At 55.1% G+C, this 14,395-nt stretch overlaps 2 protein-coding genes across 3 annotated transcripts; one reads left to right on the forward strand and one right to left on the reverse strand.

Moving 5' to 3' along the window:
• Positions 1 to 290: 290 nt before the first annotated feature.
• On the forward strand, positions 291 to 8,532 carry BORCS8 (BLOC-1 related complex subunit 8). 2 transcript variants are annotated; one of them, XM_005444282.3, is made up of 5 exons: positions 292 to 437; positions 1,974 to 2,086; positions 6,462 to 6,526; positions 6,949 to 7,056; positions 7,978 to 8,532. In XM_005444282.3, the coding sequence occupies exons 1-5, from the start codon at positions 299 to 301 to the stop codon at positions 8,018 to 8,020; spliced, it is 468 nt and encodes a 155-aa protein (XP_005444339.2). In that variant the 5' UTR covers positions 292 to 298; the 3' UTR covers positions 8,021 to 8,532. The 2 variants fall into 2 exon arrangements, with proteins under 2 accessions (XP_055564018.1, XP_005444339.2); XM_055708043.1 differs by lacking the exons at positions 6,462 to 6,526; positions 6,949 to 7,056 and having other exon boundaries at positions 291 to 437.
• On the reverse strand, positions 8,491 to 14,395 carry TMEM221 (transmembrane protein 221). The gene is made up of 3 exons (XM_055708031.1): positions 13,838 to 14,395; positions 10,397 to 10,482; positions 8,491 to 10,116 (listed from the first exon to the last, which is right to left on the reverse strand). Exons 1-3 carry the CDS (start codon positions 14,125 to 14,127, stop codon positions 9,599 to 9,601), a joined length of 894 nt encoding a protein of 297 aa, XP_055564006.1. The 5' UTR covers positions 14,128 to 14,395; the 3' UTR covers positions 8,491 to 9,598.

The following is a 14,395-nucleotide window of genomic DNA, read 5'->3' on the forward strand; positions in this document are numbered from 1 at the left end:
GGGGCAGCGCGGGGCGCTTGAGGCCTTTCCGCACCCGAGGCCTCCACAGACAGACCCGGGGAGGGGGCACCGATGGGGAAAGGGGCGATAGTGGTGTGTTAACACCTCCCCCCGGGGGCTGGGCTGGCTGGAGGCAGCGGGGGTGCATGGCCCGACCCGGGGAAGGCCACCCGTGGCACCCCCGACGCCTGCCCGCCGTAAGAGCCGGGTCACGGGGAGGGGGGACAGGCTGGGGGGAGCGCTCGGCCGCGCAGGGGGACGCGGAGGAGGGGGCACAGCGGAACTTAGCGCTGGTGCGATGTTTCCAGCCGGGGATGTTTGCGGCGGGAGCACCGCGGGGGTTTCCGGCCGGGGCGGTTTTGGCGGGCGCCGACGGAAGCGGAAGTGGCGGCGGGGCGGGATGGAGGAGCCCGAGATGCAGCTGAAGGTGAAGAAAGGTGGGAGCGGGCCGGGACCGTTGGGGGCGTGGTGGCACGGTGGGGCCTGTGAGCCGCGGGGCCGGTCGTGACAGGGCCCTGGCGGTTCTGAGTTGGCCGGTCGCGACAGGGCCCGGTGGGTGGCGACAGAGCGTGGGCAGGACAGGGCTCTGCAGCGACAGCAGAAGTCACGACAGGGCCCTGCGGGTTGTGAGAGAGAAAGGTACAACGGGGCAGGGCAAGTTGCGACAGGGTGGATGGTGACAGGGTGTCGCGGGTGGTGACAGGGTACTGCAGTCACGACGGGAGCCAGAAAAGCCCCACAGGGTTAGTCACGATAGGGACCTGGAGGTCGTGACAGGGCAGGGGGCGACGTGCCCCGACAGGAAGGTGCAGTTCGGGGCTGTTGGCCCCCTCCCCGGATCCTGGGCTTGTGTCCCACTCTCCCGGCTCGCCTAGCGGGACACATGGATGGACGGATGGGCAGCCAGCAGCGTCGGTTCCTGCCTAAATTACACCGCCTGGGTGTAATTATTCCTACAGAGTTTTGCATTTATTCCCATTTGCGGTCAGCAGCCCGCCAGACCTGTGGAACCCCAGCAGCTCTCACTGAAGCAAAACCTCTGAAGGGAGGAGGAGAGAATAACTGTCCTTAAAATAGAAAATTATGCACGGGCTGAAAGGTGTTCTGCTTCAGCCGGGTGAAAATGCTTCCTGATTCACCAGCCCCAAAACAATCTCTGATTTTTCCATCTTCTTGCAAACCTGCAGGGAAACAGAGATCAGAGCTGCTATGTAGCTGCGCAAACTGCCAGCTGAAAAGGTGTTCCTGTGGGGAGGGGGGCGCGGACAGAGCTTGGGCCAGGAGGAGAGAGGGTCGAGAGAGGGGCAGTGGCTCAGCAGGCAGCTCAGAACAGCACCGATACTTCCCGAGCCCTGGGAAGCCACCATGTCTCCCCTGGGGACATTTTTAGCACGTCACCGGGGGGAGGTGTCTGGAGGGGAGCAAGAGAAGGACCCTGCAGCATTGGAGGGGCAGATTCAGGAGAGCTCAAGGCCCGGAGCAGAGAGGAACCCGAGCAGCTGGTAATGAGACCAGGAGCTGCTGATGTTCCCAGCTGGATGGGGCAGCTGCAGGCATAGGAACGGGAGCCAGGCCTCTGCTGGGCTCCACTCATCTCCCGGCCCCCTCCAAATTGGTCAGAAAGGGCCCAGTGATGGGCACAACCTGAGTGGTCCCTGAAAGCAGAGCAGCCAGAGCTCAGAGGGGACCGTGGAGGCAGTGACATCCCAGGCTGGTCTGTCTGCAGCCAGAGCCGAGCTCATTGTTGGTGGCAGATGCCATTGTGGGGAGAGTGGAAATGGAACTGTTTAGTGGGATTTTGCTTTCACATCCTTGTTAACAGACTAATTACGAAAAATACACGGGGTTTTGCTCTGATCTCTCCATTGTTGTGTTGGGGACAGGACCAGTGCTCCAGGCCAGCACCCTTTCCAACCCTGCCTTCCCCCTCCGTGGCTCCCCACTTGCCATAACTGTTGTTATTCTTGTTGCAGTGACGGACAAATTCACGGAGAGCATGTACGTCCTGGCCAATGAGCCCTCTGTGGCGCTGTACCGGCTGCAGGAGCACGTGCGCAGATCGCTTCCAGAGCTCGCACAGCACAAGGTGAGCCATGCTTCGCTTTGAACTCCAGAGCTGCAACACAGGCACAAAATTTTGTCCTAAATTAGCACATCATCCCTTTTTCACCTGCCTGGGGGAGAGCGGGAAGGAGAGAGGAGATCAGCCATCAGGGTGAGAGGTGCTGCGGGACCCCATCTCAGTCTGAACCAGAGGGGATGTTGCAAATTTACCTGTGGAAAAGTCCAACCGTGGTCCTCTGCTCTCACAGCTGGAGACAAAGAAAAATGAGTAGTCTGTTTCGTACAGGGAGGAGGGAGATGTTAAATCTTATTACCCCTGCTACACTGTGAGATTTTTATTTCCTGCATAAAATGAGGGGGAAGGCGGGAGGAGGGAAGGGGGAGCATGAAGAAACAAGTGAGAAGAGCCCGCATGAGGCAAAGCAGGATAATGAATCGCATCTCACAGCTGTGTTCCTACTTTCCTCCAGAGCACGGAGCACAGACACTTTAATGCCAGCGTTGTTGTCCTTCTCCCTCTTCTGCCAGTCATGATTCATTAGGAGTGATGTCTCATGAATAGATTACTGCTTCATGTCTATGCTAATGCACTGTCAGGCCCCATTTTTCACCTTTGCTTTACAGCCCTGGTTTCCAAATTAACCTGGATTGTGACACTTTATTATTCAATTATTTATTAACGTTTTATATAAGTGTCTGCGTGCAGTGGTAGGTATATAGAGATGTATATGTATGTATAGCACATGCTGATGTGATTGCATCACTGGCATGCAGGAGACAGGTTTGTAATATTATTCCTGAGCTGTCACTTGCTTTCATTTAATCAAGATAGTCCCAGTTTCAGGGAATGTGTCCTGAACAAAAGGAAATTGAGCAAATTGTATGACAAGTCATGCAGAGGGAAGAGATCAGTTTCCATCGCTGAACAGTGTGTAACGGGGATGAGGGCAAGGGGCAGCGCAGAAGCACTGATGGAAGCGGCAGCTGAGTGAAGGCAATGGACACAGAGCATGTTCTTAGGCAGCAGGGTTTATGCTGGCCAAGATCTCTGAAATCCGTTGGTTCTCTCATTTTCCCTGCTCAGCATGCTCATCGCTGTTACCCGCAGTGTTCCGTGACCTCTCTGGCTCATCTAAGTTCATTCTCTTGTTGCAGCCATCCCACAGAATTTTCTTTTGTAGCCGGAATTGCTGTTGCTTTCCACTTCATTCCTGTGAGAAAGGAGGTCACACTGTCCTGTCGATGCCAGCGGCAAATACAAGGACCCTGCATTCCCTTGTGTGACTGCAGCCAGCACAAGCATCAGATACCTTTGGTCTTTGATGCCTTCACGTTCAGGCTCGCTGCATCCCTCCTGCCCTGGCCACTAGCCCTGTCTGGGGCAGCGGTGGCCTTTGTACAGGAGGAAGAGCTCATGGTGCTCCCTGCAGTGACAGTGTGCATCAGGTCAAAGCTGAACTGACTGCGTGGTGCCCTCTGCCCCGGGGCACACCCAAAGAGGATGACTTGGTTAAGTGAACTCTCTTCATCAATGGGTTTTCAAAATATGCTGAGCCAGAGAAGATCAAGAAGCTGTTTGCCGCTCTCATGTTAAGAAACATTTCCTGATGCTTGCTCGGAGGTGCTGCTTTTCACATCCATTTCCTTTTGCCCGCTGCATGGGCACTTCCATCTTCTTAACTGCTTTCCTGATTACTGGCTGCGTGTTTAATGGTGCACTGATGTGGCATGAGCTGGGAGAAAATGGCAAGAAAATTATTTGTGTCAGCTGGAACAAGAGCAGATCCAGAGCTGCTGCTCGTTACTTTTCCTCCAGCATTGTCAGCTCCCAAGTTAATTTTTTTAATTTTTTTTTCAAAGGCTGCAGCAGCATGTTTGGGAGCATGTTCTCCCCCCTGCTGGTCCCTGGTAGGAACTGGGAGGGTTAAACACAACTCGGTTGGGCCAGTGTCCTGACTGTGCTGCTAGGCTGCTGCCAATGGGCTGGTGGCCAGGTTCTCTCCATTGTTCTTGATCCCACTCTCATTTTATCCCAGTTTCAGGCATTGCTGTTTGCAGCAAATAGGCTGGGCCTGTCAAGCCCTTGAGCCCAGACAACCAAACCCCAGGAGAGAGGGATGTGTTCAGGCCCCTGACAGGGCCATTGTCACAGTAGAGCGTTCAATTAGATGGGGATGGATATTTTGGGTTGCTCTGCCAGAGCCCATTGGCTTTGTGGCTAGAGACTGGAACAGGAGGGTGTCAGCTGGGCTGTGCACCGTGAAAACACTGTCAGGTTTTATCTAAATCAGATCAAAGGCATTGAAGTGAGGTGGTTTTAATTCTTCAGAACAGAAAAGAAGAAAAAGCAACGTTCTGTGTGGATCCGTTCTCAAGTAATTTAGTTTCAAGGTGTAAGTAATGTATAAAGGAAACAGGATTTATTGGTGGTTTCCAGTTTTCCTTCAGCCACGCAGCAATTCACGTCTCTGGCTGGATGAGTTCTCCTGAGACTCGGCCTTTGAAATTCCCAGGGGGATTAAACCTTGGAAAAATTGGGAGGGAAGGTGCTGGGAGAAAAGTTTGCAAGGAGAAGGTCACCTCCACGTTTTTACAACAAGCAACTTTCTATGATTTGATAGAACAATAATCTTAATACCTTCCTCAGCATCTCAAACTCTCCAAGCAGATTTACCACCTCCCTGATAAGATACAGCGTGATTCAAGGCTCTTGCTGCCTCTGCGCATCATAGCCACGCCGCTAAGCCCTGCTCAGCACAGAGCAGCCTTTCTGGATTTCGCCTGATCTTTTGAGAACTTACATCTCCTCGCTAATTTACTTCCAAGCGATAGTAATATATCATTAGTGCTATTGTGTATTAATAGCTGGCTTTAGTTCTTAAACTGCATCCAAGGGCATGTCTTGGGAATTTGAAGAAAGGACATCAAGAAAAGATTAAGAAATGAGGAGCTCTAGGGAAAGGCTCTTGTTCCTAATTAAAGACATGAAAATCCCAGGAAGTGCTGGGAATGCTGGTAAGAGGCATCACTAGCTCTGATACTGGGAAATTATTTAAGTCCACCGGTGCTCAGAAATGGCAGACCGCAGCCAGGTGGCTGTGACATACCACTGAGCCAGTGCAATGGCAGGGTCTAAATGGTTCTTAAAGGTCATCTGGCACCTCTTGGAGAGAGCAGGGTAAGGAGCTGCCAGAAGATTTCTCTGTGTCTTTTGCAGCTGCCTCTGCATGCAGCAACAGATATGGTTGTGTAAACCGTGACTGGACTCTGGGACAAGTGCAGTCTCTGCGGGGTTGTGAGTCCTGGGGCGAAGGACCCTCTCCTGCAGAGAACTGCCTGGAGCCCTGCATGTAGAGGCTTGTTTCTTTTGTAGGTTAAATCTGTGTGGTCAAGCGTCCTGATGTAGGACAGGCTTTGAACAGCAGAAGTGATTTTGGACAAAGTCCAAGCTCCTGCCCGACCACTTTTGCTCACAGAAAGAGGCCCTTGGATTTTCCCTGGCTTGTAACTAGACCCAGCAGAATAGACTGGAGAATTAGCTCCCATGAGAACATATTTTAAAGAATGCCCAAACTACTTAAGGACTTTTGAAATAGTTATCTATTGAGCTACACCTCTGAATTCAGCTGCGCTTTCATTGCGATTTGTGTATTTGTTTGGTTTTCCCTCTCCTTGGAGCTACAGCATACAATGATGTCCCCTGCCAGCGCTGGCTGCGTGCAGTGCTGCTGGAGTTTGTGTGAAGTTTACAGGGCTCCTTCCAGCTCGGGAAAGGAAGGGCACGGTGCTGGCTGCTGCTTGGGATCAGATGCCAGAGTTTCAGAGCAGACTAGAGGACAGGAATGCTTGCAGCTATGAAAACATTTGTGGCAGGTCTAACGAAATGAGAACTTTCAGTGCTGTGAAAGAAATTTTTACCTGGTTTGGCATGAAGGCCTAAGGACCGAATTCTGCAGGAGCTGTGTTAGCTCCAATCCTGACTACCTGCTGGGCCAGACACACCGGGAGATCTGGATGCCCTGAAACATCCAGCTGGTCTGCTGTGCTCAGTGCAGTTGCCAGTTGCTTGCAGCCTGACTGATCGTGGCTCTCAGCTGGCTTGTGGGCTAAAACATCTAAAACCAAGGGGAATTTTGCCAGAGTAGCCAAAGTGCTGGCCTGAACTAGTAGCCCTTCCTGAAATACACACAATAAATATTTATTTTAAATGCTCGTGTGTAGCACCCGGAGCCTGGAGTGTTGTCAGAAGCTGTTAAGAGGGAGACAGAATCCAAATGCAGTTCCCAGTGAAAAGCAGCCAGAGCCCTGGTTTGGGGAGGGCTGGCAGAGCGTACGGCTGCGGGCTGCGACACTGCGGCTGCCTGGTGCGCACCTAACAGTGCCGCCTTCTCTTTCAGTCCGACATGCAGAGCTGGGAGGAGCAAAGCCAAGGAGCCATCTACACCGTAGAGTACGCCTGCAGGTATGGGAGACTCCTCCGAGCAGGAGGGTTGTGTTGGCACGCGGAGGTGGCGTGGTAGAAACAAAGCAGAAGCCACCTGCGCTTCCCTGACGCCTCCCTGGTGTCAGCTGGGGCGAGAGCATAGTCAGGGCGAGGGGGTGAGGGGATGAGGCAGCGCTCCCGGAACTGTAGCCATGAACCTCGGGGGCTTCACTGTGCCGAGCGTGCCAGCCCGTCCCCAGGTCCATGTGTGCTGCAGACCTGCCAACCTCCTGCAGTAAATCCACCCACCAGCTAGCTAGTGTGTGAGGATGCATAAAGCTGAGGTTTCTCATTAACAATCCTCTCCATCAGGGTGCGTGCACACTCTAAAACTGCAGTGCCTTTGGAAATACTAACCACTCCTCCATCTCCCTCCACCCCCCCTCTATTTCTTCTTACAGTGCCATAAAGAACATGACTGACAGCAGCGTGTACTTCAAGAGCATCGACAGTCTGCTCAAACATGCCATAGCCATGAAGGATCAGCTGAATGCTGCTCAGGGCCGCAGGTAGCAAGGGGATGTCGCGCTGCCTGTCTAGCTGGGTGACCCTTCTGGCTGGCAGAGGCTTTGGTGATGTCATGCTGCCCAGTGCAAATCTGCCAAGCAGTTACCTCAGTAATATGATTCTAGACTATTACTTGAAAGAGCACGCTGCTTGCCTTCCAGTCATCTTCTGGCTTTGTTTACTAGGAAGCAAATAATCTTGTTTACCAAAGGGTAACTGGAAAATAATTTATTTTCTTATTCAAAAAGGGATATTTGGTTGTGTAATACGTTAAATCTCTGTTGCATCAAAGGCATTTGGAATGAGTTGATGCTACTGAGAATGGAGTAGGTGAGAGGCTGCCTTTGGTGCTATTCTCTGTCTTGTATGTGTATGTGGCACCTTTTTGAGCAGAGTCCCATAGAGATGAGTGGTAGGAGAACAATGATGCATTTTTGTATGTTTGCAGTTGAACTACAGCTACTAAAATATCTTCCAGCAGATTGTCTGAGTCTAGTGTATTTGTCCCTCCCAAGAACGATGATTGTAATGGAGTCTGACTGGGCAGGAGTGAGAGAATTCCCAAATGCCCATCCCTGACAGAACTACCACAGCAAACGGAGCCTCTGTCTCTGCAGAATGACTCTACCTTAGGCACTTCTGGTTCAGGTTGCATATTCTCCCAGTAGCCCGTGTGGCAGGGTCGCACTCTGCACAGCCCATAGCATTTTTAACGGGTGTTGCTGGTGGTGTGGCTGCAAACCTCGCTGTCTTGACACCCATGGGCGCTGGTGCGTGCTGCGCCATGGTCTGCGCCGCACGCTGCAAGGTGTGCTTGCCTAAGCTGCAAGCAGTGAGGTTTCATTTGAGGGAGCCCCTGGTTCTCCGCGTTCTGCTGGTGGCCTGCCTGCCTGCTGCACATGACTGTCTCTCTCTTTCTACAGCGCTGTTGCCCCACAAGCCAAGAATCCTCCAGCCAGTTCCTGATTTTAGACAAGACTGGCCATCCGCTGCTGCCTTCTCCAGCACAGCTCTGTGTTCTCCAACCACGGGGAGGAGTGAGAAACCACCTGTTCAACCTGTGAAGTTGCACAGAGGCCTCTGCCTGCCTCTCTGTTCCCAGTAACAAGGTGCTGCACTTGCGCAGGCAAATCCTGCTGCTGGGGTCAGGGCTGCCTTTGGGGGAGTGCTCTGGGGAGCAGTTGTGTCCCTTTTCACAGCACTCTGCAAAAGGGAGATGTGTGGTTCTGCATTAGTCCTTTCCAGTTCTTTTCAACGGCAGGCTGCTATGAGGCGTTTTTCTTTCTACCTCTTGGCCACAGAAATATCTCAGAAAAACTAGGTCTTGCTTTCAGTGTTTTGTAGATGGCTGTGTAAAGACGTAACGTAGGCACACTTCAGCTTTGTTCAGGAGGCATTCTGCAAGGAAAGTTTTTTGTGTACGTGCCAGGGATTTGCTGAATTTGGTTTTAGTGAGAACAATAAAAAGAAAAAACAAAGTTCTGTCTAAAACTTTCCCCTGTTGCTCGCCTTGGGCTGGGGGGTCTTGGAACCTGCTGGCTCTGCGTGTTTCAAAGGGCACAGAGCAAAACAAAGACATGCAGTGTTGGAGCCTTTCAAGTGGAGAAACAAAACAAAACACCACTGTCCTGTTCTTCAAAAAAACCAAAAAACAACAAACTCCAAAAACCTAACAGAAAAAGGACTTTCCTCATCCCCTGTCAAGCAGTGGGAAGCAGAGCTGGATGCACAGCTTTAGAGGTTGCTTTAAAAAGGATGCAACTTCGATATTGATCAATCCTGGAACCAACAGTTTGGTCCTGCTGAAGAATTTAGCAAGGATGCAGGGATCAAAGCAGTGCTAAACTCAGTCTCCAGAGTGCTCAGGATAACGGGAGTCTTTCAGGATAATGGCACAGGAGGTGAGAGGGAATCTGAGATGGGCTGGTGACCGAGCAGCAGGCTGGCTGTCACCTTAGCCCCCACCCTGCAGCTGCAGACTCCTGGTTCCCTCTCGCTTGCTCTTCTTGCACCTCCTGGCTGCATGCTGGGGGAAAGCCCTGCTGGGTCGGTTGTACAAACTTGGTGCCGTGCTGGCTCCTGGGGATGGAGAGGAAGGAAGGAGGCAGGGAGATACAGCCAGGTGGAGAAATCAGCTGGTGTCTGCTGGAGGAGGGTAGGTCTGCTTGTGGGCAAGGTCCACTTGCTGCTTCTCACCCACATGGGGGAAGTGGGGGTTTCATGTCCTTCACTGCAGCTGGGACAGCCATGGGGGTCCTGCTGGGGCACTGCCAGCTGCTGCCCTGCCAGCAGGGTTCGTGTTTGCAGGGTGGCAAGTGTCAGCAGCATCGCAAGTGACAGGAGGGGGCAGGGACTCAGTGCAGGTGGCTGAGGGCTTTTGGCTTTGAGTGGAGGTGGCGTCTTCTCAGTAAAAGAAGTAAAGAGCATCAGGCAGTGGCTGCACAGACCCCTGCCCTGGTGAGACATGACCTATATTAAACTCTAAACAGAGATGCAAATTGTGGCCCAGGTGCTTGCGGCAGGGTGAAAAGGTCCCGTTTCCACTCACACCAGAGTTGAGTCCTTGCCCAAGGCTCCAGGTTTGCGCGACATCACATTCCTCATCTCCTGCGTGATGCTGTTCCAGGGCTTGCCCTGCACCTGCAGCAGCCCAGACTCTGCTGACAGTGTCCTGTGCGTTCGGGGCAGGTTGTAGCTCTCCTTCTCAGAGCGAAGCCCGGGGCTGCCCGAGGAGGTGAGGTTGCTGCTGGCTGGAGAGCCCAGCTGGGATTTGTGCTCCAGGAAAGGAGGGAAGGAAAATTCCCGGTGGATCTCAGACCGGGGCCGGGGCGCAGCTATGTTCTTGTTGTTCAGATCGCTGGTGGAGGACTCGCCGTGTTGGGCAGAGTCGTTCTCATACAGGGTGTGGGAGACCTCAGAGTGGCTACGGCGCGAAACCTGGGAAGCCCGTACCAGGGCGTGCGTCACCGTGATCAGCAGGACAATGATGCCAGAGGAGAGGATGCAGGCGCTGGCGATGCCGGCCTCCAGTTCGAACAGCAGCAGCATGTAGATGGCGAGAGCTGGAAGGAAGAGAGCACAGAACGTCTTGAGGAACTAGGACTAAAGCGATGAATTCGACCTGCACAATTCAGGCCAGAGGAGCCCTCGCGAGGGCTGATCACCCCGAACAGAAAGCTTACGCTATGGGAATGAGCTGGCAAAGGCATTTGCAAAACAAACCCGCTGCTGAAGTAGAAACTCAGCAGCTGACAAGCACTCCGCAACCAGCGCAGGATGTATGGTCTGGGCTGGAGATGCACAGTCCCCGTGGGGCTGCGCTGGTGGGCAACGAGCACTTGCCTGTTAGGTAGACTGAGACGCCGCAGCAGAACAAGCCGATGGCAGTGTGGCGAACGGTGCGGCTGTCCAGAAGGAACCAGTCTGCCCTGCAAAACAGGTGAGAAAAAGAACAGCTCTGTGCAATCTCCTGGCCCTGATCTCAGCACAGGAAAAACACCGATGCTTTGGCCCCTGCTAAGAAACTGAAACACTGTTTTTGCATAAAGAAGAGGTTCAGAGCCAGTTCGCGAGCCCGAGGACCTCTGCTGAACTGGGGTTTTCCCCTGGCTGCTGGTTTGCACAGCTCTGGGCTGCTGCCCTCTCACTCAGGAACAGATTTGGAGATCACTCAACATTTCAAACTTTTCCTTCGTGGCTCCTGTGCTTCAAAAACCAGATGGGGCTAGGGGCTGGGAAGAGACAAAGGGTTGGAGGCTTTTTCCAGGTAACCAACAACAAGTGCTGGCGCATTGACTTCAGCATGGCCAGGTTCTCTCTCCACCCTTGGGACTGGGGTTCTGTGCTCAGCTCGGATTGCAGGCCTTTTGTCTGGAAGGGGCTTGGCGCTTGAATTATGCTTAAAAAGCTTCTTTCGAGCAGGGACTTAGTTTCCCACCTAGCATAGAGCCCTTGTGCCTGCTGCTGTGCCTCCCACCGGCACGCTCTGTGCCAAGCCGCCAGCAGCTCTGCTGGGGCAGCTTCGGAGCCATTGACCTGGCAAAGCTCAGTCCTTGCTGGGCTTTGGAGGCTGCTGTCACTAGAGGATGCCTCTGCTAATTGGGAGAGCGGGATGTGGTCTCGTTAAGGGACGCAGCGTAGTGTGGACAGGGTGGAGGTTGGCGGACGGGTGCGAGGCAACTGTAGGGGTTGGAAACGGGAGTGCTGAGAGATGCTGGCAGGGCTGTGTGCTGGGAAGCTGCCAAGAGTCCCTTGAAACAACTGGGGGTGCACAAGGCGTTGCTGGTCCTGCTGGCCACCTCCAAAAATCTCCAGGAGCTGTTTGGAAACACAGCCTGGCTTGGAAGAAGCAGCTGAAGGGGCAGCAGCTCAACCATCCTCCTGGCAGGACCAGCCCTCCTGTCACTCCTCCGCAGCAGCCAGCTCCTGCGGGGTGAATTCTGCCGCCAAGGATGCTGTGCCCTGGCCCAGGCTCCCCCCAGCATGGCCTGGCCCCCTCCCCTCCTCCCGGGCTTCTTGTAGCCCCTTGGCTGTTGCCGCCTGCATGGGGACCCTGCAGCTAGGAGCCGTTAATAGACCCTGGACCCGCTTCTCGCTGGCAGCGGGGAAGAGCAGCCGCTTTGTTTTATTAATTACCTGAGTCGGGGAGGATTAGCAGGGAGGAGAAGGACTTTGTTTGGAGCTGGCTGGGACTATTGAGCGCAGCGCTGAGAAGCAGAGCGGTAATTCAGTGTGACAAGCCCAACGTGGGAAAGGTCCCTGGGACGTGAGCGGGTCCCCTAATGAAACCGGTGCCCGGTGGGGCCAGGCCAGCTCGGCCATGAGGAGATGGCAGCTAACGGCATCCCACATTGGGGAGAGGGGCCACCTCCTGCCAGCACCTCCTGCCCAGGGGCAGCCTGCAGCATCCCTGTGTCCAGAGAACCTGCCCTTCTCCTCCCAAACACCAGTGTAACCCTCGGGTTGCAGCTGGGGAAACTGAGGCACGGCCAGCCTAAGTGATCTGCTTGAGCTCCCAGGCAGAGGGAGGCCAACCCCGGGGCTCCCAACCCTACAACACCTCGTATCACCTGCAGCAAAGCCAAAAGCAGCCTCTTGCTTTGCAGGGGGGGAGAGCACAGAAATATTATTTAAAATCAAATTGTTTGGGACGAGCTTTCCTGCTCAATGAGCCGGGGGGCTCCACAGCCGTGCAAAGGCAGTTGGTCTGTCCTCTTAAGTCCTTGAACAAGTCGCTGCTGTTGGAGAACGGGCTGTCCTGCCGCCGGCACGCTCTGTCTCTACCTGTGACTTTCCAGCTGGCTGCCTGATTAGTGCTACCCCTGGTTCCCAGGTGGGATTGTTGGAGTCGAACCTCACCGCTTCCAAACAGTGCATTTTACAGCCCAAATCGATACCAGAGCTCAGATTTACAGCTGCTGGGGACTTTTGCTGCTCTAACAGATTACCAGCAGAAAGTCAGCTCCCACAGAAAGCAAAGTTTGCTGCGGGAACTTTGTGTTTTGCAGAAATTTTTGCTCTCCTCCGTTAATGAGCGCACCGAGCATCAGTCTCACTTGGAAGACGCTGAGAGGAGATGCTGCCGCTAGTTGGAGTGCCTCCAGCCGTCACGCTCCACACAGAGCACGAGGCATTGATGGGTTTGTCTAATTAGGGACAAAAAGTAACTGTTGAAACATTATAATTTCCTTTAAATGAGTTTTGACTTGCTGAAGGTCCCAAAATGGTCCCCTGGGGCCCATCGCATGAGCTACAGGGAAGGACCTCCACCTACGGACCAGTTTCCACCAAGATGCTTTTAAATCTGATTATTCACAAGATGTTTTGTTGGTTTTTTTTAACCCAGGAGCAGAGCTGGTGCTGGGCCAGGCCAGCACCAACCCAGCCCAGGTCCCCAGCAAGGCCAGAGAGGGGAGTTGCTTTGGAAATGGTTTTCCAGGTGTAAATGTGCTGGTAATGATTAAGTCGATACATGTCTGTGGTTAACAATCCCAGGCCTGCGGTCATTTTGGTGCTGTGCGAGTGGCCTCCGCAGTCACCCCAGCGGTGACCCGAGATGCCCAGCTCTCCCGCTCCACAGGGGCAAATCTGGGATGCTCCTGGGCATCGCGGCTGGGCCCAGCACATCTCCCCGGCCTTGGCCCTGGAGCTGAACTGGCCTCGCAGGCTGCTGTGACCCATGCTCCTGTAACCCTGCAACCCCAGCACACGCGAGTTACACAGGGATGTTACCAGGGAAATTAAACAGCGTGTATTAGTAGTAGATCAGTAGTACAGCAGCCGGGTGGACGGGTTGCTATAAACTTTCTCCTAGTTGATACAGTCGTTAAGCGCAGCTACACCGACACGATGGGGCGCGTCAGCCACAGAGATCCCTGTTTCCCCAGCAAATGCCGCAGAGGGGGATTTTGTGACCCGTGAGTGCCAGCAGCATCGGTCACTCGCACAACTCCCTTTCGCAGGGGCAGTGACGGGGGGGCCCTGGCAAGGCTGGATCTTGGGGTGCAGGAGGGGTTGGCAGGGCTGTGCATGAGCCCACACCAAGGGGACAGGCAGCCTGTGACAGGTCCTGGGTGACACCCCTTGCCCCCTCATTCCCCCCATCCCTCCTACACCCCTCCAGCACCCTCCGTCCCCTGCAGAACCCTTCCCCTCCAGCCGCCTGCTGCCCCCCAGCCTCCCCGTGCCCAGGACCCCTCTGAGCCTCCCCCACAGCACCCCCGGGGCTCCGGTGCCCCCCAGTGCCCCTGCCCCCCCCAGCCCCGGTGCCCCCACCGCTCTCACCGGTCGGGCCCGGGCTGCCCCCGGCACAGCTCGGTGCTGAAGTAGCCGTGGAGGAGGCAGAGCAGGAGGCAGCTGACGTTCAGCACCAGGCAGAGTGCGGCCAGCACAGCCGACACCGGCAGCAGCACGGCGGCCGCCGGCTCCGGTAGCGCACCTCGACCGGCACCGGCACCGGTGCGCCCCGCCGGCAGCTGGAAGATGAGGCTGGAGGCGAGCAGGGCCATGGCGGCGGCCAGCGTGCCGAAGAGCAGCAGCACCGTCAGGGCCCGCTGCGGGTAGGCGGCGGGCATGGCGGGGCCCGTCCGGCCCCGGGAACCGGGGGGGGAAGCACCGGGAAGCGGGGAAGGGGCAGCGGGCCGGCAGGCTCCCCGGCCGGCGGGAGCTTCCCCGACCGGGGCTCCCAAGCTGGATCTCAGCCCGGGAAGCGGCACCGGGCCGGGGCAGCGGAGCTGCGGCCCCGCCGGGGTGCGCCTCCCTCCCCGCGCCGCCGCCCGGCCGGGGCGGCCCCTCCTGCCCCCGGGCCGGCCCCTCGCCGTGGGGGTGCAGCCCAGCGCCCCC

Source organism: Falco cherrug, chromosome 4 (genome assembly GCF_023634085.1).
Source record: "Falco cherrug isolate bFalChe1 chromosome 4, bFalChe1.pri, whole genome shotgun sequence".
NCBI classification, from domain to species: Eukaryota; Metazoa; Chordata; class Aves; order Falconiformes; family Falconidae; genus Falco; species Falco cherrug.

Excerpts from the sequence above, each read along its gene's own strand:
- TMEM221 (XM_055708031.1), bottom strand. The coding sequence starts at position 14,127 with ATGCCCGCCGCCTACCCGCAGCGGGCCCTGACGGTGCTGCTGCTCTTC. Across the intron at positions 10,483-13,837 it reads GGGCAGCCCGGGCCCGACCG|GGCAGACTGGTTCCTTCTGG; the intron begins GTGAGAGCGGTG and ends CCTGTTTTGCAG. Across the intron at positions 10,117-10,396 it reads CGTCTCAGTCTACCTAACAG|CTCTCGCCATCTACATGCTG; the intron begins GCAAGTGCTCGT and ends TCTTCCTTCCAG.
- BORCS8 (XM_005444282.3), top strand. The coding sequence starts at position 299 with ATGTTTCCAGCCGGGGATGTTTGCGGCGGGAGCACCGCGGGGGTTTCC. Across the intron at positions 438-1,973 it reads GCAGCTGAAGGTGAAGAAAG|TGACGGACAAATTCACGGAG; the intron begins GTGGGAGCGGGC and ends TTCTTGTTGCAG. Across the intron at positions 6,527-6,948 it reads ACCGTAGAGTACGCCTGCAG|TGCCATAAAGAACATGACTG; the intron begins GTATGGGAGACT and ends TTCTTCTTACAG.